General features: G+C 34.5%; 4 protein-coding genes across 11 annotated transcripts in view; 2 read left to right on the top strand and 2 right to left on the bottom strand.

Annotated features, from left to right (window-relative positions):
* Positions 1 to 5,265, top strand: part of LOC108687857 — an 18,823-nt gene extending 13,558 nt beyond the window's left edge. For 3 of the 4 annotated variants that reach the window (XM_018193865.1, XM_018193864.1, XM_018193867.1), the window contains 7 exons: positions 384 to 472; positions 552 to 631; positions 1,596 to 1,720; positions 2,259 to 2,729; positions 2,841 to 3,170; positions 3,368 to 3,520; positions 4,312 to 4,731. In XM_018193865.1, the coding sequence (XP_018049354.1) occupies positions 384 to 472; positions 552 to 631; positions 1,596 to 1,720; positions 2,259 to 2,729; positions 2,841 to 3,170; positions 3,368 to 3,520; positions 4,312 to 4,731 (1,668 nt within the window). Of the gene's footprint in view, positions 1 to 383; positions 473 to 551; positions 632 to 1,595; positions 1,721 to 2,258; positions 2,730 to 2,840; positions 3,171 to 3,367; positions 3,521 to 4,311 lie in introns of all 4 variants that reach the window. The other variant, XM_018193863.1, reaches the window with a different exon arrangement.
* A 456-nt stretch (positions 5,266 to 5,721) lies between these two features.
* LOC108687841 (pancreatic triacylglycerol lipase-like) lies at positions 5,722 to 7,767 on the bottom strand. The gene is made up of 6 exons (XM_018193837.1): positions 7,142 to 7,767; positions 6,972 to 7,075; positions 6,514 to 6,815; positions 6,282 to 6,371; positions 5,930 to 6,175; positions 5,722 to 5,856 (listed from the first exon to the last, which is right to left on the bottom strand). The coding sequence occupies exons 1-6, from the start codon at positions 7,646 to 7,648 to the stop codon at positions 5,783 to 5,785; spliced, it is 1,323 nt and encodes a 440-aa protein (XP_018049326.1). The 5' UTR covers positions 7,649 to 7,767; the 3' UTR covers positions 5,722 to 5,782.
* A 1,771-nt stretch (positions 7,768 to 9,538) lies between these two features.
* LOC108687853 (exosome component 10) lies at positions 9,539 to 13,939 on the bottom strand. 2 transcript variants are annotated; one of them, XM_018193858.1, is made up of 7 exons: positions 13,766 to 13,939; positions 13,387 to 13,631; positions 13,036 to 13,281; positions 11,420 to 12,934; positions 10,191 to 10,735; positions 9,950 to 10,109; positions 9,539 to 9,874 (listed from the first exon to the last, which is right to left on the bottom strand). In XM_018193858.1, the coding sequence occupies exons 1-7, from the start codon at positions 13,866 to 13,868 to the stop codon at positions 9,818 to 9,820; spliced, it is 2,871 nt and encodes a 956-aa protein (XP_018049347.1). In that variant the 5' UTR covers positions 13,869 to 13,939; the 3' UTR covers positions 9,539 to 9,817. The 2 variants fall into 2 exon arrangements, with proteins under 2 accessions (XP_018049347.1, XP_018049348.1); XM_018193859.1 differs by having other exon boundaries at positions 13,737 to 13,830.
* Positions 13,940 to 13,977: 38 nt separating this feature from the next.
* Positions 13,978 to 25,843, top strand: part of LOC108687852 — a 19,556-nt gene continuing 7,690 nt past the window's right edge. Inside the window, exons 1-11 of one of the 4 annotated variants that reach the window (XM_018193854.1) lie at positions 13,978 to 14,336; positions 18,870 to 18,982; positions 19,291 to 19,490; positions 19,754 to 20,224; positions 20,460 to 20,970; positions 21,071 to 22,172; positions 22,251 to 22,592; positions 22,701 to 23,068; positions 23,209 to 23,499; positions 23,713 to 23,748; positions 24,339 to 24,508. In XM_018193854.1, the coding sequence (XP_018049343.1) occupies positions 18,885 to 18,982; positions 19,291 to 19,490; positions 19,754 to 20,224; positions 20,460 to 20,970; positions 21,071 to 22,172; positions 22,251 to 22,592; positions 22,701 to 23,068; positions 23,209 to 23,499; positions 23,713 to 23,748; positions 24,339 to 24,508 (3,589 nt within the window). In that variant the 5' untranslated portion in view covers positions 13,978 to 14,336; positions 18,870 to 18,884. Of the gene's footprint in view, positions 14,337 to 14,886; positions 15,195 to 15,349; positions 15,597 to 18,869; positions 18,983 to 19,290; positions 19,491 to 19,753; positions 20,225 to 20,459; positions 20,971 to 21,070; positions 22,173 to 22,250; positions 22,593 to 22,700; positions 23,069 to 23,208; positions 23,500 to 23,712; positions 23,749 to 24,338; positions 24,509 to 25,843 lie in introns of those variants that run through there. The other 3 variants (XM_018193856.1, XM_018193855.1, XM_018193857.1) reach the window with 3 other exon arrangements.

A 25,843-nucleotide genomic window follows, 5' to 3' on the forward strand; every position in this document is an offset into this window, starting at 1 on the left:
TATATATATATGTATATATATATAGGGTGTCTCACAATCACTATATCCTAAAGAAAGATAAAGTAGAATAAAAAACCCTAATACAAAAGTGTTATTGTCGGCAATGTACAGAATATTTCCTTTTGAATTCTAATATGCAATACTTTCTATGATTATTTAATATAAAATACGTTATAAAAGACTGTTGTGATGTTGAAGATAGAAAAAAATATATATCAATTTATCGTTACCAGGATTATTATGATGAGAAAAAAATGTAGAAAAATAATATTTTTTCTGACAAAAAATTCTCTTGCTTCTTTCTTGGTTTTCTTTCTTTTATGTAAATATTAAATAACATTGTCTTATCATTACGTAATTTTTTATTTCATTCTAACGTGCAGGGAGGACAAGGCGGTTTCGAGGATGTGCGAAGATATGTCAAACAAGGAGGCGACTTTTGCAAGGACTTGGCATCGATTCTTCATGAAAGGTATTTTTTAAACGTTTTCTTCCCATTGTTCAACACTCATGCGAATTTTTCAATGAAAAATTGTGAAAATACGTTTCAGAGCCGAATTGGAAGCTACGTATGCGAAAGGATTGACCAAACTCAGTAGCAAGCTGACGAAAGCCTGCGCTAAAGATCAAGGTGATTATCGGTTATTTTCGGCACAAATTAATTTTATGCGCATTAATATAGGATATTTGATCGATAATCAGGCGTAAACAATTGCATCTATCTCTATTTAATAATACAAGAGTTTAATGCGAAATTTCTCTTTCGCAAAAAATATTAATAATGAGTGATTCTTGACTTTTTTATTCGTCAGAAATATTGAAAATTCACAATTTATACATATGTATATTTATAGACTTGAATATGCAAATATAGTAATCGCAAGTTTTAATAAAAGAAAAGATGAAGGTCAGCTTTAGAAGGAAGAAATTTTGCTCTCTTTTTCTTATTCTCTGTAATCTTATCTGTTTATTAACTTCTATTTAATAACTTACAAGGAGAGGCTACACTCTACTCTTCACCGATCTTGATCAACTTACAACTTGTTGTAGAGGAGCCTATTAAATGAACTGTAAAGCCGTTTCCGCTAATGAGAACTTTTAGAAACCGAATAATGAGCATTTTAAATTATATCTGGAGATCAAAAATCTGGAAACAATCTAACACTATTAAGTGGCCAAGATCAAGTCAAGGTTGATGATTAAATCAATAAAGATAGTAACTACATCTCATTAAATCTACCATTTTTGTATAAGACATTTTTCTCAAAAATGTATTTTCCGAAATATTGGACTATTTTTAGATTTTTTGATATATTTTTGAACGTTTATTACTCGACTTCTAAAGTTCATTAGCGGAAACGGCTTTTTGGCATGGCTCCTCTAACAAGTTTGCTGCAAGTTTAATCAAAATCGGTGAAGAACAGAGCGTAGCCTCTTCTTATTAGTAAGAAATTCCGGTTTATCTTTTGAGTAGTATATGTATAGTAAATCTCTCAACGAGAGTGCAGTGTATTGGCGCGTTGCGAAATACAGACGGTGCTCGTAGCAATCGTCTCTTCTAATTGTAAGTATAGATCTCCTCTTTCATAATACAGGTGGTAATAGCAACGGAGGTGTGAACGAGGCGTGGAGGTGTGTCGGCGAGGAGATGGAGGCTGCAGCGGAAGCACATCGGCTATGGGGCATCGCGTTAAGCGAACAACTTGCCAAACCGCTCAGAGTAAGTCCGAGTCTAGGGAGATGATTACGCTGATCAGAAGACCGCGTGAAAAAGATTGGATGCGCAATCATGTACTTACGCAACGTCACGATCGGACGTCACGGTTGCAAAACGGCAAAATTAGAATCGTTCAAGGAAAATTTACCTTGACAATTTTTCAGACAACACAAAGTGTCTAAAATTCAGACACAAGACATCTTTGGCATCAACACAAAATTGAGACATAAAACTTCAAGACGTTTAAAAAACGTTTTAAAGTTTTATGTCTCAATTTTAGACTTGTTGTTTATATTTATCTTACGAATTATTTCGCTGGCGAAAAGTACATCGAATCGAATCACAAATATTAAAATGAGACAAAAATTTGAGACGTGACATTACTACATTACATATGCATATGCGCAGACAAATACATAAAGTTGATTTTCTCTTTATGGAAACTCGCAACCGAAAAGATTCAATCTTGTAATAGCATTGAACAAACTGAATCGAGAAACGAAAGGAATGAAAGGATGATATATGTATATATAACACACAGGTGGGTGTAGCGGAGACGCAGGGCCGATCGAGAAAGAGCATCGAAAATTCGGTGGACAAAGCATCCAAGTCGCTGCAAGAATGGCGTGGAGTAGCGGCAAAGAGTAAAAAGCAGAGCTTTGCGTGCGCGCGCGAGAACGAGAGGTTGCAGGATCTAGCACGGTTGCAGACCATCAGTCAAAGTCAGCAGAGCAACAACAGATCGTCGACGTCGAGTCATCACGTTACAGAGAAGGAAGCGAGCAAACTGGAGACTAGACGAAGGAAAGCTGAGGATTCCTCGCGACGAGCGGATACCGAATTCTACACGGTTAGCGTGAGAGCCGAGAGGGCCAGACTCGAGTACGAGAGTACGATGAAGAAAGGCGCGAAGCAAATGGAATTGCTCGAGGAGGAACGACTGAGCGCCCTAAAAGATCTCGCCAATGTGTACTTGACGCACTTGCAGGCGCTCGCGCCGCGATTGCAGCAGGTAATATACGAACATTACAATTGATCAAAATAATCGCGCAATCACGCATCATGCAACTATTTTCTTACTTATCATAAAGATAATTTAAATTTCTCAAATATACTTTCTTAGAGCGCCGATCGCTTACTAACGCCCGTGCGCAGTTGCAACGTGTCGCAGGACTTAGAGATCCTAAAAAATCTCGTACGCCGAATGGATAATCACGATGTGACGAACGCGGAACAATTATTGCCGGATTTCTATGCCGAACACGTGACGTTAGCGATGAACCGCGAACGGCGAAAACAGGCATTAGTGAGGGTGCTGCATCTGATAAGGCAAGATCTCGAGCGAGAAAGACGAGGTAGAGAAGGCCTGGAAACATTACATCGAGCTTTCGTTAAGACTCCGGCATTTGCAGCGGACGAAAGCACGCAAAACGTAACGGATAAACTAAATCACGTACGTATGTCGAGCATTTATTGCTAATCTGACATAAGGCCTGTTCTTTTTGGCTCTTTCCTATTAGAAGAAAAAAGGAAAAAAGATAAACTGGTGCAAAAGTTCAGCCAAAAAGAACAAGTTTATAGTCAGGACTATTATTTTGTACTAATAATAAATACGGGCGCGCGATATAAAAAATAAATACGTTTCGGCAGATGCGTTCAATGTTGTTGTACTTGGAAGCAGCTAGGTACAAAGTCAGCGGTACGCTCGCTGAAGTGGAGGGTAGCAAACGAATCAAACATCCTTTATCGGACCATATTTTAGTTTCGAGAGACAAACAGGGTTTGCAGCAAAGTGTTCTCAAGGTATAGTATTCATATCAAGGCTAACTTTTCAAACTGTGAGGGGCAGTTGAATTAATTCACGAATGAAATAGAGCACAAAATTCCTTGAGGAACGATAGAATCGGCTAATAGGATACCACAGAATAAGTTTAGAAGTGGAAACAATCTCGTTATTACATTCAGAATTGCGTACTATGAGAGATTCCAATGTAATCCTGAACTTTAATATATTGGATTAGGGAAAAAGTTTTTTTACAAGTTGATAAAAAAAAATATTCTATTTTTTTTAAATTGACAATTACACTACTTGATAGAACAACGTTTCAGCTTTAAGAATCTGTATTTTTAATTGCGATACGAGTTTTAATGGAGTTATGAGCAATAAAATCAGAATGTTCCTTTTTACTTAATTCGCGAGTAACTCAGGAATAAAAAATCATAGAAACATTAAAAAAAAATGATTTTGTAGGAGAAGCTTCACGAAGATAGTCGAAAATTTGCTCAAATTTTTTTTTAGGCACATTACAGACCTACAAAGTGAAAAGAAAATTTTTCATTTTTTTTTGCTTGTAGTTTTCTATATATAAAAATTACAAAACTGACATAAATTCAAAAAATATAATAATCATTCGAAAGTAAAGATTTTAAGCTTTAAAGACCCTTTTTTAAATTTTGATCATTTTTAACGAAGATATTGATATGGGGAAAGGTCTTTTTAAGTAAAGAGACTTTTTCTCTGATCCTATATATAAAATCGAAATCATATGTTATATAAAACAAATAAGATCTTGTATTCTCTGATCTCCTTGTAGATTCCTTCTTGGGCAAAGAATGAATCTTTCGAAGTCCAGGACAGTGACGACGAGCTCGAGTTACATTTGACCAAGGATCAGGACGGTGAAACTCGCGATTGGGCTGATCGCACTGCCGGTGACGGCAATTCAGAGAATCCACCGGACGAAGATGATTTTAGTGACTTCGACGAATTTAGCAGTCACTCAGAAGATAACAACAATCAAATTGATAGTACGGAAGTACCATCGGCTAAAATTGAACATGCAGAGCAATGCCGAGCGATTTACCAATATTCCGCGAATCTAAATGACGAGCTCAGTCTTAGTCCGGGAGACCTGATAACTGTTCATCAAAAACAACCAGATGGCTGGTGGATAGGCGAGTGTAGAGGCCGTACCGGTATATTCCCTGCCACTTATGTCCAAGTCATTCATTAGCATAACGAATGATTTCACATTATATTGATATGCATAGGGAGATATATACATACTAACATTTCGAAGAAAACGTGATGAAACGTCGACCACGTGTTATGATAATAGTATCCTCTTACAGGAGTTTCCATCTGGCTTCGTTAAATCAGATAAGAGTATTATAATGTGCCAATAATGTTACATGCAATGATTACTTTATATGCACAAATCGAGGATATTCGATCACAAGTTCGCATAAAGATTACTTGAGAATACCAAATAGTAGTTACCACCACATTCAATACATCTAGTGTCGAGGTCTGGCGGAAATATTTTAATCATGTTACTTTTTTTTTTTTGCGCTACGTATACATTTATTGTTCTCTGTTACTACTATACATATAATTAATGCTTGTTTATATGTATCGTTAAAACATACTGTGAAAAAGATCGGTCTGAGTTACGACTTTGAATAGTTTTATTAATTCTGACAATGCATTTTAACTCATTATGCATATTATATCTATAATTCTTATAAAAATAAGCAATATAAGTTTAATTACATGATCTATCTTACTGAAAAGTTACTTTCCTAGCATGAAATTATATTGATACAAATCTTTATAACTGGTGTATTTCTTTAATTTGCCGTTATAAAAATTATGATTACTTATCGTATTTATTTACATCTTTTCTTTTGTCACTATATTTCAGCTTGGGAATATTATTTTTCAAGTATGCTGTATATGTATATGTACATATATCTCACTTTTAAAGCCAAGATTGTGATTACATGCGCGCGCATGTATAATTTTTTTTTGTAATTTATTGAAAATTTGTGAGTCATGTGAAAGTATGTAGCGAAACAAACTGTTTACGAGAGGAGAATCGTGCGCATGCAAATATAAAAAATTATCTATGTATTATGTATACATATATAATTATATATTTGTATCAAACAATCAATTATTCAGATCATATGTATAAGAAATTATTAAGTATATATGTATATTCTACCAGTACTGATATAATTAATTTATTTACAAAAAAGTTGTTCATTGTAATGCGCAATTTGTTAATCCTCCGTATGGCCAAAGTGATCCTGTTGCAATTGCTTTTTTATCTTTTCTATGACATCGGTGCTATTGGCTGTAACAAAATGATTGCGTAACAATATCATGAAATAATAACGTCATTATTTGATATAATTATTACAACACACCACAAAACGGACTGGTACTGGCTGTAGCCACGAAAAAACTTCCACGCTGATTGTACATTTCTGCTCTAATGCCCATTTCCGAGCAAATGTTTTCATCGCATGGTTCCGCAATTATTTGTAAAAAATGCCTATATGTCAAATTCCATTGGTGTGCCCAAAAACTGCAATTGCGCGCAGTAACAGACGTTAAAGATTCTGTGAGATAGACGTAAGATCGTCCGTGACTACATATCGCTCGTTGTATCGCTAGAAGTGTAACAATCATTTTTTTTTACTTATTGTTAGTTCCAGTTAACTAATTGATAATCATTTTATACTAGCATTAGCTAGTTAATAGTCATTTTATACTAACCAGCTGTAGGAATCGGTAAGTAATCAAAATATGACGTTCGTACACAACCAGGTTGCGTTTTACCGCCGTTTGGGTAGAAATCAACGTGACCTATTTACAGGATGATATTAGGCTTAAGAGATTAAATACACGAGCTTCTTGGGAAATTACAATTCCAAAGTTATACATTGTCGTAAAAAAAGAAAAAAGTGCGCGCGATAAGCTATGGATGGATCAAGTTTCAATGAGCTACCTATAGCTTCGGGTAAGCCAAGTCCCAGATTCGTGAGTAATCTACCATTTGTATGTATCACGTCGACAAATGGTGCATCATTTTTATGTAAATGAACAGATGTATCAGCCTTGCGAAAACATGGTTGCGCCGGATCCAGACCGGTGATTCTCTGCACAGTCCATTTGTTTTGCCTTTTTTTCAACTCTCTTGCGGCAAATCCGCAAATATGAGCACCGAGACTATGTCCTACCAGATGTAAAGGACCCCAATTATTTACGCCCGATTGCGCGATTGTAGCATTCGTTACGTGTTCTATAAATCTTGATGAACAAGTCGACATTAGAAAGCATTAACTATACATATAGGCAATACAATCATTCGAAAACTTCGCGGCATTTAGAACTTCTTTCGAATTCATTGCATTGTCTGACAAGTTACCAATTACCATGTATCACATATACTTTTTGCGTACGCACTTTGATAATTGATATCCGACTATTCTGGTATTAACTGCTGCTTTATAATAATTCCACGTATTACTGCCGGCGCTCCAATCTATTATCACCACATTAACATCACCCTGTATACGATTCCATAAAAAAATGAGTGACTATTTAGAAAATGAGACTGCAATCGATGGACTCACCCATTCGAGTAATGCCTTTTCCATGTCTCTAATCCATGTTTCTTGGCCATGAGACAGAAAACCATGTATTATGACCACCGTCCTACGTTCTATTTTAAAGTCTGTCCATTCTAAACCGAACTGTTCGCCAAGCACTACTTGCACGCGATGAGGTTGTTTCCTAGAGGACAAAAGAAATTGCACATCCAAGGCGTCACTCCCATTAGGTTTACTGCTAAAGAACCACTCCAGAGCCGCCGCGACTTTCTTTCCCAATCCGAAACAGTCCACTTGTCGGGAATCGCTGAACAACTCTCTCGAGTTGCTTGTGGATAATGTATATGTGAAATTCGTTAGAGTAGTTGTCTCATTAAATAGAGACAGAGTTGTGACGAATGTCGTTTCATTCAGTGCATGTTCAAAAGGCTGAGTTACGTTTGTCAAATGCCATAAGCGAAAACATTCTCCAATGGAAAAATGGTACAAAACGGTGAACGTAAGAATGATTACAAATACCATCGTGATCATCGACTAGCACATTGGCTTTTGATATGTTGTCTTTTAATATACATGTATATATGAAATATTTATCATCCCATTTTGTTAGATAAGCCATGACGACTCGTAATTAATCGAAAAATTTTTAGATAAACAACTATCCTCACTTTTATACAGTTAAAATAACATTGATTAAATAAAGATGAATTGGTTTCTGATAATATATGTCGAAAGTTAGAAACCGATATAATGTTGTAATATTTCTCATTTATTTAGAAAGAGTCAATATTTCTTTTTATTTTAACTGATAAAAAAGTGGAAAAACAATTTTAATTTTTTAATTTGACTCATATTACATAATTAAAATTAGTTATTAATAACATTAATATAGGGTGCTGAGGCAGGGTGCAAATGAGGGAATCATCTGGCTATCAATCAATTCGAGGATAATTCTGGGATAATTCTAGATAAAAATCCTAATTTTCCAGATCAATTAATTTTCATTAGTTGATTAATTTTCATTGATTCGCACATATATTATAATTTGTATTCAAGGTAAAATTTTATATGATGAATTAATTAAACAAATTAAATAAACAAATTTGGAACAATATCTAATACTTTATAAGTAATAAAAGAATATTCAACACAAAAGATGATTTCTCTGCTATATTCGATTTTAGACATTAAATCTAAGTTTTCTATTAGTAACTTGTCTTATTGCATTTTTAAAGAAGGACTTATATCTAAATACTTTTCTTTTTATTAACATATCACAAACATCTTAAGAAATTATTAATTTATTGGCGCTTTATTAAATTATTAGTTTAATTTTTAATATCCGCATTTGCTTTTAAATGTCATCTAAATTGATCATAATACTCATCGTTATCGATATAGTTCTTGCGCAAGCGCAAAAAATATTTCAAATTTCTTTTTTTTTCATGATTCGATTTTTTTTTAATGAAAGAATGACAAAGTTCCAGATAAGTTCCTAAAATGTAGGGATTTTTCAGGAATTTTTCAGAACATTATTAAATTTCAGGATAATTTCAAGGATTTAAGAACATTCAAGGACACTCGGTAGACACTCTGTAACTAAAATTAATAACATAAAATATTTCCAACACGAGTATACGAACGTAATTATTATATGAATTCTATATCTATTTTCATAAAAATGCGTAAAAATTATATTTATACACATGCATGCACATATATAGTACCGATCAAAAGTTTGGATCTATATAAAACGGCTATAATAGTCTTTCTCACTAATTGTAAAAATTTGAACAATTCTAGCAATTTAATGATTGAAGTAGCCTTACTTATGCAATATGATGATCTTTGCTCTTTTTTCACAATTTATTTGAATCCATTCTGAATATCAGAATCATGAATGCGTGAAATTATATTGAAAATTATAATATCGGATTTTCGTAACATTCTCGCAGCCTTATTTTATTTATATTAATCTTTAATATGTTTTGATAAAATATAATTATAATTTTCTTTTACGAAGTATAATTGAAGATCGATATATTTATTATTTTGCAACTCTTACGCGATTCTCCGAATCAGCGCTTTTATACTAATTGGCCAGTATCTTGCAATAAGTTTTTGATTGATGTCTTATCTCTTATTATTTTTACGAGTAATATAGGTTGTAATTTCTATATTTACATTACTCGGGATGCTATCGGGAAAATCATGTAGTGTGTCCAAACTTTTAACCGATACATATATATATATATATATATATATTGGGTTATCCGGAAAGTTCGTGCCGACTAACCTATATAATTTAATAAATATATACTAAAATTTAAATTTTCTGCGTTTCAATTTTCCTTCAACATCGGCACGAATCCAAATAATCCATATAATGTATACATATATTATTAAAAAAAAAAAAAAGAAAAGTGAAGTAATTTAATAAACAATTTGATTTTATAGTTACATTAGTAAATTATATTCAAGTACATCTTTCATATTTTAGAAAATATGGGAAAATTTCTTTAAAATTATTAATATAAAATAAAAAAGTCAATGTTAAATATTAACCTAAACCAGAAACAATATTTTTATATACAATATTTTTATATACTTGTACATACAGCCCTTATTGTTGACAGGATTTATCTTTTTTTCTAAAGATAAAATTTGAAGGAAAATAAAGACAAAAAAATTGCGTTATAATCATATATTAAGTTTTTGCTTCTTCCACTTCTGAAAGTGTTTCTCCTTCTTCTTTTGCTGCCATAAAATTTTAATATAAAATTATTTTTTATATTAATTACTTATGAAAAAAATAAAACAATATTTACTTACTCGAGGTTGCTGAAACTGAGTCCGATTTGCACTACTTTGTGTACTGCCACCTTGGAAACTGCTAAAGTCTACTGATTTGTAATCGAATTTTGTTGATGGTAACAAACCCTGTTTCCTCAACATTTCCTCATTCGCTTTTTTGTCACCTTTTTTCCTAGCTCTGTCACCATCATTAAGAATTCTGTTATTACTACGCATAAATATATATGTTGTATTTTCTTTTTTGAAATGAATGACTTACCTTATCGATTTAATTGTTACAGAATTTCTATTATCACTTTGTACTTGTGCAAGACTCTCTTGCAATTTCTGTTCTTCGATTACTTTCAGTGTTTTTTGTTTTGCTTTCTTGGACACATGTATAGTTTCACTATTTAAATGCGATGTCGATGTAGAAAAATCATTGGCGTCATTCTTTCTTTGACTCTCATTTCCAGTATCAAATTTTCTCTTTCTTTGTCTACGTGTTAGATTGAGAAATATATTATCAGATTTCTTTTTCTTTTTGAGTTGAACCTCCGCTTGTATATTCTTTTGAGACATTTGTTTAAAATGTTCATAAACTCTGTTTTTACTCTCGTTAATCTCAGCCTCGTTTATACATTCGTTCTGACTTTTCAATGTTTTTTCTTCTTTTTCTGTTTCTTCTTTCTTTTGTTGTTCCTTTTCTCGTTCTTTTGCTTCCTGATCCATTACCATTGGTATGACACATCTGTATCTCATAAACGGACTTATGAATATAATCTTTTTTTTATTTCCATTCTTACTATCTTTTGTTTCTTCGTCCTAAAATAAGAAGTATAACTCATTAACATATTTACGCACACACATACACATGCACGTACACATATGCACACATTATATACAAGGTATCCGGAAAATCGCTTGCAATACTTTGGGAAATGATTTGGGATCCAAAAAGAAAGAAAAAATATATAAACATAGGTCCAGAAATAAGTCATTTCCGAGTTATTAATATAACTACTTTTATGTTAAAAAAAGTGTAATTTATTTTTCATAATTGCAATCATAATTTATTTTATAGTATTTTAACATAAATAACTATATTTTGGACTGATATATGCCTCTTTTTTTATTTTTTTATTTTTAATTTTTTTTATTCTACTAAAGAGATACCAAGTGGATTATGCCTCCATATAGTGCATTTCTGGGTATAACGCTAAAATAGTACGAAATATATTTATGTTAAAATAGAATGAAATCAATTATAATTGTAATTATGAAAAATAAATTACAATTTTTTTAACATAAAAAATTGGAAACGACTATTTCCGGATCTATGTTTATATGGCTTTTTTTTCTTCTTTTTCCCAAATCATTTCCCAAAGTATTGCGGGCGATTTTCTGGACACTCTGTACATCGAAAGCATTCTATTTCCTATCTATAATTATCATTTTTGTTATTTCCTATCTATAATTATCTTATAGTTACTATCACTATCATTTTACCTCTGATAAATCTGATGAATCGAATATCGTTATAGTATGCTTGGTGGTCTGACACTTGTTTGCCTCTGATAGTTCTGATCTGACAATATTCTTGTTTAAAAGACATGGCAAATCTGCTCTTGCTTCTGTACCGCTTGGTACATCATGCGGTATGTATAAGGAAGCTCCAGTATCCATATGATTTTGTTGTGTCGGTCTCTGTCGAATGTCCTGTTCAGCAATAGATTTTACAAGCGGTTGTTCCCTAGCCTTCAGTATTATCTTGTGTATTTTCAGTAAGTTTTGTCGTACTAATGGCGGAATCGGATTACAACATGCTAGAATACCCTGCATTTCACGAGGCAGCGTCTCAGCTATATTGAGTAGCATATGGTTTGGTAATATATAACCGATACTATCATCCTCCTGCCTTGCCGTGAGATCTCGCCATCTGTGCAATTCCATAAGCGCATACATCTGTTTATTGTTGAAAGATTTTTGACTCTTTCTGTACATGTTCATACAACTTTCCTCTGTCCAAATTGGTTTCACATACGTACGCTTACAAATTTCAGTGCTTTGATCATACACAGCCTTCAAGATATTGCTTTTACCATTAGCCGCATCAATCAATTCGTTTTTCAGCATGTCTTTTACATAAAGCAAATAATGTGTATCTTCTCTCGCATATTTCATTAGTTCTACTGGTAAAGGCCGTATACGCCAGTCGGCTAATTGAAAATGTTTGTTGGGATCTATCTCACAATATTTGTTTAATAAGTAAGCCAAACTGAGATAGGGTAGGTTGAGCTGTTTTGCAGCTTGATGGGTGTCAAACATGTTCACTACATACAGCGACAAATCCCTTTGGAGCCACAAAATATCCATATCAGCACCATGAAAGACTTTCAAGATTGAAGGTTTTGTAAAAATTTCATTTAGTTGATATAATTCTGATCGTAGGCTCAAAGTATCAATTAAGTAATCGGTTTGTATCGTTGATATTTGCATTAAGCAAGTTATGCCCTGAAACGTTCTATAAGAGTGATGTTCCAAGTCCACAGCTATTTCCTTATGATTTCTCAGATCTTCTAGGAGAATGTTGATATCAGCTGGCTTATCAATGAATACAAAATTAGTATCATCCAATGACTTATATTCAACAGGTATTCTCTTTTTCAGCTGACATTCTGGTGTTTCAAATTTATCTAGTTCAAATTCATAAGGGTGATTAAAGACTTCACCATGTTCGTTTTCTTCGACATGAAGAGCCAATGGCTTCAGGGAGTTTGGTTTATCCTTAATTCGAGGCATCCATGGCTTTGAACTATTATCAATTTTATCCTTAAACATCAACTGTGGTCTTTGTATATTTTTTCCACCCAACAATCGTACTTTCTCTAAATTATCTGAGATTTGATTGGTATTAGTCTTTATATTCCAAGTGCCATTCACAACTGGTTTTGGCATCTGTGATACAACCAATTCTACCTGAGGATTTCGTAGAATACCGCTTTCTTCATCCATCAATATATTCTGTAACAGAGAACACAGAGACAAGAGAAATTAAGAAACTAAATTAAGAAACTAAATTTATTTAAAAAATTCAAATTAATATCTAATTATAAGATGCTTACAGCTTGATCTAGTAGTTGATCATTCGCTTCCAATAAAAGATCAAACTTTTCATCGATGTCTCGGTTTTGAATATTACCAGAACCTCCTGCTAATTTTATTATGCTCTGCATTGTATCCAGTATTCTTTCCTTATCTTTCTGTCTAGCATCATTAAAGCTTGGAAAGCAAGCGTAATAATTGAAATTGTCTCCGGCAGGCAGATTATTAGCTGCTTTGATTCCAGCTCTCATCGCATCAAACGCATCCTGAAATACATACATTGCTTTAGGACTAGAATCTTTTTTGTTTTACTTGCCAAGATGTATGTATTTGCGTGGAAGATCTTAATGAGAAAACATCAACAAGCATACTTGAATATAATCTTCGAAAGTTGCATATCCAGGAAGGCGGATCGATGGCTCATCTTTCTTTTCGACTTCTATGTCATTGTTTTGCGAGACGTTCGCCTCATAATCCCAATTTTCAGCAAGTTCCACATGCTTCATATTTGTCACGTGCGCACTCGATTGTATTTCGAAATCATCCTCTCCTTCTGGAGCAACATGAGGTGGAGAGTCGTCCATTATTCTCTGATTCCGAGTTTTCCAACATTCGCCTGTTTTTGAGGTTATCGTTTATCATAAATCTATTTTCTGTGTCTTACACTAAAACTGCACTAAAACTCTCTCTTTCTCGCTTTCAACAAATATCAAATGTATACCTATTTCACTTTAAATTCTAAAAACGTACACTTTAAGCCATAAAAAACATATGACGGATGATGCGAGTTCATTCTCGACTCTCGTTCTCGATTGGAAGAGGTTGGTGGACCGGATCTCGTCGTTAGTACCATTAATCGCCACCGTTCCTGTGGCGCTGTAAACGTTTTGCGATTCGAACATTCTAGTTCGACCGTTCCTGGCGTTTCGGTCGCACACGTCCAAAATTAGTAAATAAAGACGAGATGGCAGTGTTCGAGCCGTGCGCCGTGTCGTTGTCGTCGTCGTCGTCCTCGTCGTCGTCTTCCTCCTCGATGTCTCGCGAAGAGTATTCGACAAAATGAAGTGGAAACACGCTGTCCGTCTCGTGATTATCCAAAAAAGCTCAAAAAGCTCGACCGTGTGACTGGCAAATGACAAAGGCTCGTTCCAAGAGCGTAAGCGTGAGAAATTACAGTGCGGTTTCGCTCGCTGGTGGACAGTGCTTGCTCGAGGATCGCGAGGACGGACGGACAGACAGGCGGATGAAAGAGGAAAGAGAAAGAACGAGAGAGAGCAAGAGAGAGAGGGAATAATTCGCGCTCCAGAGTTCACACCGTAAGGTACGAATTCCCGCTATATTTAGTCGGCCTGCCGCGACCGGCGTGAACGTGTATGCTAGAGTTATAAGAATTCTAGTGTGTGCGTGCGACGTGCGTGTACGTCTTCCTCGGCAATCCTCGGCCTCGGCGATTCCCATTCAAAGCTTTCCGTCGTCTCTGTGGGCGACCGACGTCGACGTCCGCAACGAATTTATTATCCGTTGCGGTCAGAGAGAATACGAGAGAGAGAGAGAGAGAGAGAGAGAGAGAGAGAGAGAGAGAAATGTTGTAGAAGAAAAGAGCTAAAAAATTATGATAATTTGGTTCATGCAAATATTAGAGATACAGACTATCCGAGAATAATTAGAAGATATCAGGAAAGATAAAAGGAGAAAAAGATATTGAAAGCGGAGGAAAAAAATTAGAATAATTGAAAAAACTAAATTTAAAAAGAAGGAAAGATAATGGAATAATTAATACTTCAGAGCAGGAGAGTGATAACGAGTTTGTGATAATTTTATGTGAAACGTTATGTTTTACAACATATAATGTTATTTCACAAAATTTTATTTGCTACTAACTCTCTTTGACGTTCCATTTTCAGTTACGAAATTACCTGATATACTCAGTTGTCACCTGATAATAATCCAAACATAGATACAACTATTCAAGATGATTAGAAAGTACAGGATGTCTCGATATCGTAGGTGTCGTGAGGTTATCCAATGATAAAAGAGGCGCATGTTCGTCATCGAGAGAGCAACGCGGCGCGTGTACACGTATACAAGTGCATTAGATATATACATGTACGGTACACGCGTAATCGCAAGCTCGATCCAACTGCTCCGTAAATGACTTATCAGAAGGGACTTTCTAGAGGTATTGGAACGCTATTTTCGTCGATACAAACCTACATACCGTGCAGCGATAGTGACATATTCTACGCACGTTTAATTTGACCTGATCAAATCAGATTCTTCGAATGACTCTTTGCTCTTGCAATTTTTCATAAGAACCTCGAGGATATACGATATTACGATATATCCCATCTCGGATCTGAATCCTGTTTTCCAATCGCATAATTTTCAGAATAGGATTCTTAGAACCGATATATTTGTCAGTAGCTTTAAACTTCCATAATCGTCGATATAACTATCGAGTATTTTCGCGCGAATATTCATGATGGGATAACGAGAGCATTTCAATAAATACTCGTCACGACCAATTTTCCACAGAGATCTGCATCTGAACTGTTTTTAATCGCATAGAATCGCATTGAAAGTAAGTTGATAATATTATGAATGACAAGAGAGCATCGATTCGCAATGATGTCATACTTAAATTTACATCTTCGTAAATAATTAACCTTTACCTGAGAAAGGTAGAGAGAGAGAGAGAGAGGGGGGGGGGAGAGAGAGAGAGAGAAAGAGAGAGAGTGCTATTGATCGTGTTAAATAATAAATTCGTAATATGTCATTTACCTAGAGATTCTATAATAGAGTTTGTCTATGAGCGATTCTGTTAAAGCCTACGAGAGAGAAAGGCATATATTTTATTTCATTTATATCTTCGTCTCTTATATATTCGTATAAGATATTATTCTCATTTTATATCTTTAATTAAATTCTGTAAGATAATGTATATTATATGCCTTTCTCTCTCTTAGACTTTAACAAAAACTCGTAGCTAAACTTTATTATAGAATCTCTAGGTAAATGACTGATTACGAATTACGAATTTAACGTGGTCAATCATACTTTCTTTCTCTCCCTCTCTCTCTCTCTCTCTCTCTCTCTCTCTCACTCATAGCAAGCAGAAAGAATAATAGAATTCGTGAATAGAATGTCGCACAATAATTAAGACCAAAATAACAAGAAATAATAAAGAAATGTACCATTTACAATACGCGATAAAGAGTAGATAATACGAATACGTTTCTGTGGAAACGTATTCGTGATATTTTATCCAAATATAATCGAATTGAAATATGGGAGAGACAGACGGATCAGACGGAGTCCAAAATGATCAGATTGATAAGAGATGAACTGATCGCGTGTAAAGACAAGAGTCGTTAGTTACGACTCAAGTCAGTTGGTCCTTGGAGATCACCGGCGAGAGCTTTGCCACCGCGGGTCTACATGCTCGCTAAAAATACCGTAACGCATCGAGTGAGCGACCGATTGGGAGTGTATCGAGAGCGGAGCAGCGGCTTCGCGCCTATTTTCATTGTCGATTTTTCCTAATCCAAGCGACATCAATGGCAATTTGTCGACATTGCATGTCACGAGTATGAAATAAACCGGTATATTCCAAATCCGCGATTGACAAGAGACTCGATCACGAGATCATCAGCGTTACAACGTTGCTTTCTCAGTTTCATTCACTCTCGGCAACAGTCATCGTTGCTCATTGAGTTTAAGGAAGTTGTAAAGGCATAAAACATATTAATATTTACGTTTTAAACAAACTACATACATGTGAAAGTTGTGTTCATAATATTCTGTTTTTATTGAGCAATACATTTTTATAGATTATTTATTTTATTTGTTATTTTTATTGTTATAAACAAAAATTTTAAAAATAATAAAAATCTAAATTTTTTTGTGTAAATACTTTAAATATTAAAAATGACTTGTGCAAAGTTTCATTGAAATTTATCAATTAGTTTATAACAAATACATATTTTTTTATTTACTGAACAACTAATGTCTACATCTCAATGTAACTTTACATAAATATTTTTGGATTTATAAAGTACTTATATAAAACAAATTTGGATTTTTATCATTATTTTATAACACATTTTTTTATATATATATTTCTATTAGAGTACAAATTTAAAAAATATTACTTTTTATTGAAATAACTTTTGATCCATATAGTAAACTGTCTCTAATTTTTTTGTATCACTTTTAAATGCAATTTAGAATAATCTGTAATTTTTTCAAGCAATCCTTGACATATTGCATTTGCCTTACAACCTCCTTAAGCTCGTCAGCCGTTCGCCATCACGCGAGACGATGCATTAATAGCCAAGCGACGAGGCTCTCGTCGCGTCGTCTGCCATCTCGGACGAACCGTCCGTCAAAGAACTTGGTAGGATCATTGGTAGGTCTTCCTTCGGGTCTTAACTTCCAAGAGTAATCCTTGGCTATATATACGCAATGAGATGCCGTTATTCAATGTTAATTGCATTAATACAAATATTTATTTTTGTTTCTTAAAATATAGACGACGAGTCTTTTATCTTTAGTATCGCAATCATTATTCGAAAGCTGTCGATATTTCGATCGAATTTTTGATCAATGCGATTAATTCTTCCCAACAAGATAAAATTCAAGAGCTTTGGAAATTTACTGTACTTACATACGTGATTTATGCGATGATTCATTGGTGAACCAACGTCGAATCTTGACGAAACTAGCGTAATTTATGCGAGTGCTTAGCTTTTTGGTGACAAAAAATTTCTCGCGAAAAACTCTAAGAATTAGCTTATCATTTGTACCGATAAGAATAATATCTCTTTATTGTTTGAAAGCAAAATTAATGGTTTTGAAACTGCAGTGACGTAAGTTACGCATATAGAGTAAAAGTAAATTACTCGAGAGAAACGAGACTAGAATTTAGAATTAGTTCTGAGTTTGTTAATATATATTACATATCAACCAAACTGGTCAACAATATGCTATACATATATACATTATATTGTGATACTTTCGTTTTAATAGATATAGTCTAATAAAGTAGAATATATAATCTCTGTTTGAGAAAAATATCGTTTTATTTTCAATTGACTTTGTATCTTTTGCAGTATAATATGTAATAATCGTGTCATATAGCGTGGACTGAAACTGCTTTTGCTATTTTTAATTTACATTTTACTATTATATATCTATATTATAATTTATTTTTTAATATATCTATTCTTTTATCACAAATCCCCTTGTATTCACAAATCCCCAGCGTATTCACTAAATATATTGATTGCATCAGCATGTAATTCTTTTCCTTTGCATTCGTACGATTGATTAAAAATATAGATCGATGATATTGTGCACAGTTAAGATAGATGTTATTGTAAAACACTTATCTGAAGAGTTTTTCTGAAGAATTTACGAATGTAGAATTTAGTGACGAGGAATCTTTTTGGTACGTATAGGGAGGACAAGGAGACAGTGCAGAGAAGAAATCCACTGACGATGGGTCGGCATATACACTGGCGTCTTGACGCCCGAAATAAACTTACCACATTCTCCCTCTCTCTCTTCCTCTTCATCTCTTCGCTTTCGCTTTCTTCATTTCTTAATGTAAGATTCAGATGGTTATAGCCATCCTTTGCCGCTGTCATTCTCGTTTATGAGAGAATAGGACCACGCCAACAGTTTGCCTGGAAGATAGGAAGCAACTAAAAAAAAAAAAGAAATTGAGAGAGAGAGAGAGCGGGGGAGAGATAAGAGAAGAAAGAATCATGCTATAATAATATTGATATTTTGAACATTTACAACAAAATATTTAAGGAAAAACATTTGAATTTGTGATGTATTTTCTTTCCAGATAAACGCAGACAAAATGGTTGTCGGAGAAGCAAGTATACATAATATAATGGGTGGGATGGAAAGCACGGGTGGAGTGCGTCTTCATAATCACAAACGGAAGCTGAAGCAAAGGTTTGTAAGGCAATTCTAGTTGAGTTAAGTCGTATAATATATATATTATTCTGCTTACGTGTACAGAAATGCTTCCAAATGTATGGCTTCAGAAAAAGAAACCAAAGAAATGATTCCAATAATTGCTAAATATAAAACATTGGAATAATCTTCAATTGTCCGAAATGCATTGCTTGAGATGAATAAAGTTTGATAGCGATTAATTTAATAGATAAATAATTGCAATTGCAAATTTGCATTCCATAATTAGATTCGATTAGACTGACAAGAAGACAATTAGACTATCTACTAATATTCTCATCTCACAGGTTTGACATCATAAAGAAATTAGGACAGGGCACCTATGGTAAGGTGCAGTTAGGTATAAATAAGGAAACTGGCCAAGAAGTAGCGATAAAAACAATTAAAAAATGCAAAATAGAAACCGAGGCTGATCTCATCAGAATACGAAGGGAAATACAGATTATGTCGAGTGTTCAACATCCAAATATTATTCACATTTACGAAGGTAATATTCATGACACAATAACATATTATGATTTGGATGACACAAGTATAGGAATAATCTATGCTATTTATGAGCTAGTTAATCTTAGCCTCGATTAAATTCTCTTCGTCTCTTTGTGACGATTAATAACTTGACAGGAAAGAGAATCGATTAGAATAGATATAGATGTAGGCACGATTAAAATTGACTTCAATAATATTAATGCTTATTTCTTTAAGAGCTTACTTAGCAAAATTATTAAAAGATAATTGTTACTGTTACAGTATTCGAAAACAGAGAGAAAATGGTACTAGTAATGGAGTATGCAGCCGGAGGGGAATTATATGATTATCTAAGCGAGCGCAAAGTTTTGAGCGAACACGAGGCCCGCAGAATATTCCGACAGATAGCCACCGCTGTTTTCTATTGTCATAAACATAAAATCTGTCACAGAGACTTGAAGCTTGAGAACATTTTATTGGACCAAGTTGGAAACGCCAAGATAGCCGACTTTGGTCTTTCGAATGTGTTCGACGAGCAGCGATTATTAAACACGTTTTGCGGCAGTCCATTATACGCGAGTCCAGAAATAGTGAAAGGAACTCCTTATCATGGACCAGAAGTGGATTGCTGGAGTCTAGGTGTTCTACTGTATACATTGGTTTACGGTGCTATGCCCTTTGATGGGTCGAATTTCAAACGACTAGTCAAGCAGATCTCACAATCTGATTATTTTGAGCCTAAAAAACCATCTCGTAAGTATAGCATTCGTATAACGCGCGACGTCAACATGCTTGTGTGCAACTCTATCAAAAAAATGCCAAAAAGTTAAAGTTCACACAAATAAATTACGAGAAATTTCCCATAATTATTTGTGTGAATTAGTATAAGACTTAATAATCTCGTATTGAAGCAATTTCTTCCGAAATTTGTATAAAGTAAATGAAATGATAAATGATTTGATTTTATACAATTAAATCTTTTTTATAGCCGCTTCGCCGCTTATAAAGGAAATGCTCACGGTATGTCCCAGTAGACGTGCCGATATCGAGAGAATCTGCACTCACTGGTGGGTGAACGAAGGTTACGAACAGAATTGTCTCGATATCGCAGAGGATTTAGCAGCTCAGACTCCAGTTCGATTGGATTTATTACTCTCTCTAGTGCCACAATCGGCTAGCGCCGAGAAATTGTTAGTAGGGGGCGATCAGCAAGCAGGTGGAGATGTCGTGAATAATATGTCTTCCGATACGTTGGTACCTACTAGATGTCATTCAATCGGTAGCTTAATGGAGCTCGATCAGAATAACTCCGATAGGAGAATAAGAGAGTTGTTCGAGGAAGAGCCGAGATCCTTCGCGGCTGGAGACGCTAAGAGAAAACTGGAGACAACACCGTCGATGGATGAAACGACTGCGGCGGGCGTAAAGAGGAAAGAGAGATCTAGAAGAAAAGAAAAGTCAGACGAGAGAGAGCCTAGGACGTACAGATCTTCATCTAGGTAAATTATAAATACATGTCTTGAAATTATTTTCTAATCAATATTAATATTTAATTCCCATTAATATGAAGAGACGTAACATCAAACATTGTTGTCCCAGACACCACTCAGCTCCAATTCCAAATTCTATATCGGAGGAGGCAATGGAGGTGGATCCGACAGCCATTGTAACTGTTCCTATGAGTAAGACTGTTGATTTTGAGAAAATAGAAGCAGCTTGTCTAGAGCTGATTGAAGAATCAAAGGAGAGATCGCCAAATAAAGAGAAAAGTAAGACACAATTGATAACTGAATATCAACAGCCACGCGAGCCAATGTCTATCGAGGGCGCTCAGATTTGTGAGATTAATCAAAAGCCTAGCAATGAGCAAAATAAAGCGCAACAAAAACGTACAAAGTCTCCTAATAAGAGTTTATACGAAGACGTGGAAAAAACTGCTTCAGAAAATATGAATAAGATAGCAAATGAGATAGCGTTCAAAAAGTCAGATAATCTGGAATCAAAAGTGTCAAATAAAAGCGACACAAGTGTTACAAACGAAACGTCACAAGATACACAGCAATTCGAATCAACGGAGAACGAGTTCAAAAAGCTAAAAGAAAAAGCGCTTTCTTTAGACTCCGAATTATCGAATGAAGTGACAAACGTCGTTTCATCTGTTAAACCTGTTGAGAGACGACGCTCCAAAATATTCGAAACGGCTGAAAAATTCAATCAACTGTCATCTACTGCGGAAAACGAGAAACCTAAAAAGATATTTATTCCCGGCGTTAACGTGGGAGGTGCAAAACGAGCCTTCGAAAGAAAGGCCAGTCTCTCCGCAATCACGCCACCTCCTACAAAAGTCAGCACGTCTAAAATTATTATTGATGTGCCAACCACTAAGACAGGCGAAAAGGATGAGCAGAAGCAGACACTGGGGAATCAAGAGATTGCCACCGAGGATAAAGTAAATAAGCGAGACGAAGCGAAAAAACGCGCTATTGATATCATTAGTGGCGCGATCGGTAAGCCTCCAATGCAGAAGAAATTGAACGACTCGCCACCGAGCTCAGTGTCGCCTCAGAGTCCAAACTCCAAGAAACTCGGACTGAAGGTACAGGTTGCGCCGAATGACGTGCGATCTGCTACGGTGTCTGTTTCCACGCCAATTGAGACAAAATTCAACCTTGATGTTAAGTCAACAGCACCAGAAACAACTGTAAGTACGAAACTAAAATGTTGTATTGTCTACATGTTAATTTCTATCTAGTTTTGTTTTATTCTTTTTCTTTAATAGACTAGTACATCTGACACAGCCGGTATTGAAACTTCGCAATTGGATGAACCAAAGATATCTAGTAAAATGGAAATAACATTAAAGAGTGCAACGTTGCCCAGACGAAAAACAAGCAAAGCTGAAATTACATTGTCCGGGATTAGGTCACCAGAAACTGTAGCGTTCAAGTCTGAAGTAGAAGCTAAGATTGATGCTTTCCAGCCGCAGAAACTGCGTACACAGAGATCAGAGGTGGCGTTCCCGGTTGCCGCGGCGATGCCTCATGTAAACAGAAGTTCAAGTTTAGAACCGGAAGACAGACCTAAGGCTACACCGCCGAAAGAAAGAATTATACCTATTCAGGTACAGAAAGATTAACATGTTTATTTTGGAAATATATAATATTTTTTTTTAATTTAAGAATTGACGAAATAATTATTTTTTTGCATCTGTAAAATTATAAAAATATAGGTAGAACATGAACATACGCAGCATTCATCTACACCGCCGCCTAAACAGTCAATGTCCCAGAGATCAATGTCTCAACGATCAAATTCTTTATCTCGTCAATCAACTGTCGATTCAGACACGGACAGCGCTCTCGGTTCAACTATGGGACCGGAACCAATCAAAAAGAGTCCTAGAGAGTACATAATTCCTATCGCGGTAGAAGGTGGCGGTTACGTTACTCCCAGATCGGGTAGTCTGGAGCCGGAGAGTAAGACTGGTACACCGACTAGTACGAATCCCTCGAGATCCCGATTCGGTAGGCCAAGAAGAATGAGTTCTCTATTATCGGATGCTAGCGAAGATGAATCTCCTTTCTCTCCATTGCATGGGTAAATGTAGTTAATCTTGATGATTTATATCAAATTCTGTTTTATACTGATATAGTTGGAGAGCATTAGCTGACAATAAATATTACAAATTTAGATTTGTATTACTAAATTTAAATGATAATCTTTTTTTTTCTTAACAGAGATGATTTGTTGCAAAGACATATGCATCGATTGAGAAGTTCGCGACCATCCAGGCAATCTTCCGAGCACGCCGACAGCTTGTCATCTGGCGAGGATGATGATGATGACGGTTTCGAGTTATTGACTGCCGAAAACTTATTCTCTACGTTATTATCTAGAGTACGAAGCCTGACGCAGCGACTCAATGTTGATGATAATCGATCTGGCAGTTTTCCAAGTAGTAGACTGTTTGGCAGACTCGGCTCTCAATCGTCTCAATCATTTTGGGGTCTTAATAAGCCATTATCCAGGTAAAACGCGATCTCGAATTGTTATTCATGTATATATGAGAAATAGTCTGATTATTTTTATTTGGACTTATTAATATATAGGCATATCGATAATGAGCTTGGATTAACGCTGACATCACGATAAAATTCTGTAATGGTTAATTTTTCATTAAAAAATCTTTAACTTTAATAATGATAATAATGAGATGATGGTTTTATGCTTGTCTGTGCAAGCTACGAGAGCTATGTCGAAACACGGACTATGACTACGTGAGTCCAATTGTACAAAAAGAAATTGTAATAAAAAACTTAGTGTACTCGCCTGTTAACCTAAGCTACAAGTAGTAGGAATTATTTAATAAAACGAAATAAAAAAATTGCAATTGGACACACGCTACAAGCAGGTTAAAATTTAGATCGCATATTTATACATGTACATGTTTGTATCAACCTAATTTCGCTCACTTTGGCTTAATTATGTACCTCATCGGATACTTGAGAGTAGTGTACATGTTGTGAAAATAAACAGCTCGAAATATCTGCTATCAATCTGCATAGGCTGACACTCTTTGCTTCTTGCCAACACCTTCCTGCTGATATTCACGCTGATATTTCGCCTTTATAGACTTTGACACACACGCACACGCGCACACACACACACACACTCTCTCTCTCTCTCTCTCTCTCTCTCTCTCTCTCTCTCTCTCTCTTTCATCACAAAAAATTTTATATTGAATGTGAACATCTTTCTTTCTTTCGATATCTTCTTTCTAAAACATCTTTCGTAATGAGCGTAAATCCGCTCGTTATGATAATTTTTACATAGAAGTGATGTTTTTGTCGTTTTCTTGTGCATGCAGGCGACTCTCGGAATCACAATTTAAACATTCTCTGAATCGCGATGCGGATATATTTTCAAAGAGAGACACCGCCAGTACTTCCAATCCCGCAACTCCAAATAGTCCTGGATCGCACAACACATCTTCCAGAGAAAATGTCTTCGAAATCGGAAACAACACTTTGCCAAGAGGTAAGAGAGTGTAGTTATTTTACAATTTAATGTGGTACCTTATACGCGCAAGATCGTAGAAAGAATTATATTCGTGCACATAATGAAAGTCAAATTTAAAATGATAAATATTTTCTCGACATTTACATAATCTACGAATTCATTGTCGTCCAAGGTCCACTACAAATTGTACATACGAATATTTAATGTTGTAGAATGTCGACCCACTATTTTGCAGAAGCCAAAGATTAAAAAAAATTTTTTATCTCTTCAATTTATTCATTTATTCTCTTCATTTTTTTTTATTTATATATCTGAAAATGAACTTGATGTATTAACGATTAATAATTTAATAACATGATCATGTACAGAGTTAATTAAAAATATATAAGATGATTAATAAAAGCTTCTGTTAAATCGCTGTGGTCATCATGCTATTTTGTCACTGGTTATTAGCCTTGTGAGAAAATGCTGGATGGTATTCAGTATGCATCTCCTAGTATCTAGCTGTTGTCGAGTCGTTGATAGACAGAGCACATTATTTTGTTTACTTTTATCCTTATTGTTTCTGTCTTTTTTTTTACTTCAATTTCCAATATGTTAATTCTTTGATTTCTTGCCTGTTTTGCAACCTTTGATACTAACACCCTATAAATTATATGGTTCATGTTTGGCATAGATGAGTATAATGAGATTTGAAACAGATCTCTTATTATTTATGATTTTATAAATATGAATATTAATCCGTGTTAAGTAAGAAAAAATTATAAATTAATATAATATTAAACATTATTTAATTATTAACACTTGCATATGTATAATAGTTTACATTACACACTTGCGCGCGCAATTCTTGATAGTGATTTCAGGGAAATGGTTCTAAAGATAGAATCAAAGAAAGAAAAAAAATTATACAAAAGAGATAAATATGTTTCTTGAATAAATTAAAAAAGATGTTTAAAACATCTTTTTTCTTTCTTTTTTATTGCAATGTATCTCTCCTCTTTTCAAAACAAAATAATTTGTATTTTATTTTTATTCCAAATGTCAGATTTAACATTTCAAGTACCGAAATGTAATTAAAAATTACTCTATATTATTTTTTTAAAAATATAACGAAATAATACATATTTTTTGATAATTATTTTTAGATCTTGCATTTTTCAAAAGCATGTTTGCACGATCCAATCCTTTGGGACAACCTCTATCTAATAATTTCATTCGTTATTTTTTTTTCAAACTCATTTTTGTCAATGTTTCATTTATTAAAATGTATAAAAGCTGCAGGGTCTGTTATTTATGCGGTATTTATAATTTTATATAATTTTTAATACGAAATATATATTATATTTTATA

The sequence above is a fragment of the Atta colombica genome, unplaced genomic scaffold, assembly GCF_001594045.1.
Source record: "Atta colombica isolate Treedump-2 unplaced genomic scaffold, Acol1.0 scaffold219, whole genome shotgun sequence".
Lineage (NCBI taxonomy): Eukaryota > Metazoa > Arthropoda > Insecta > Hymenoptera > Formicidae > Atta > Atta colombica.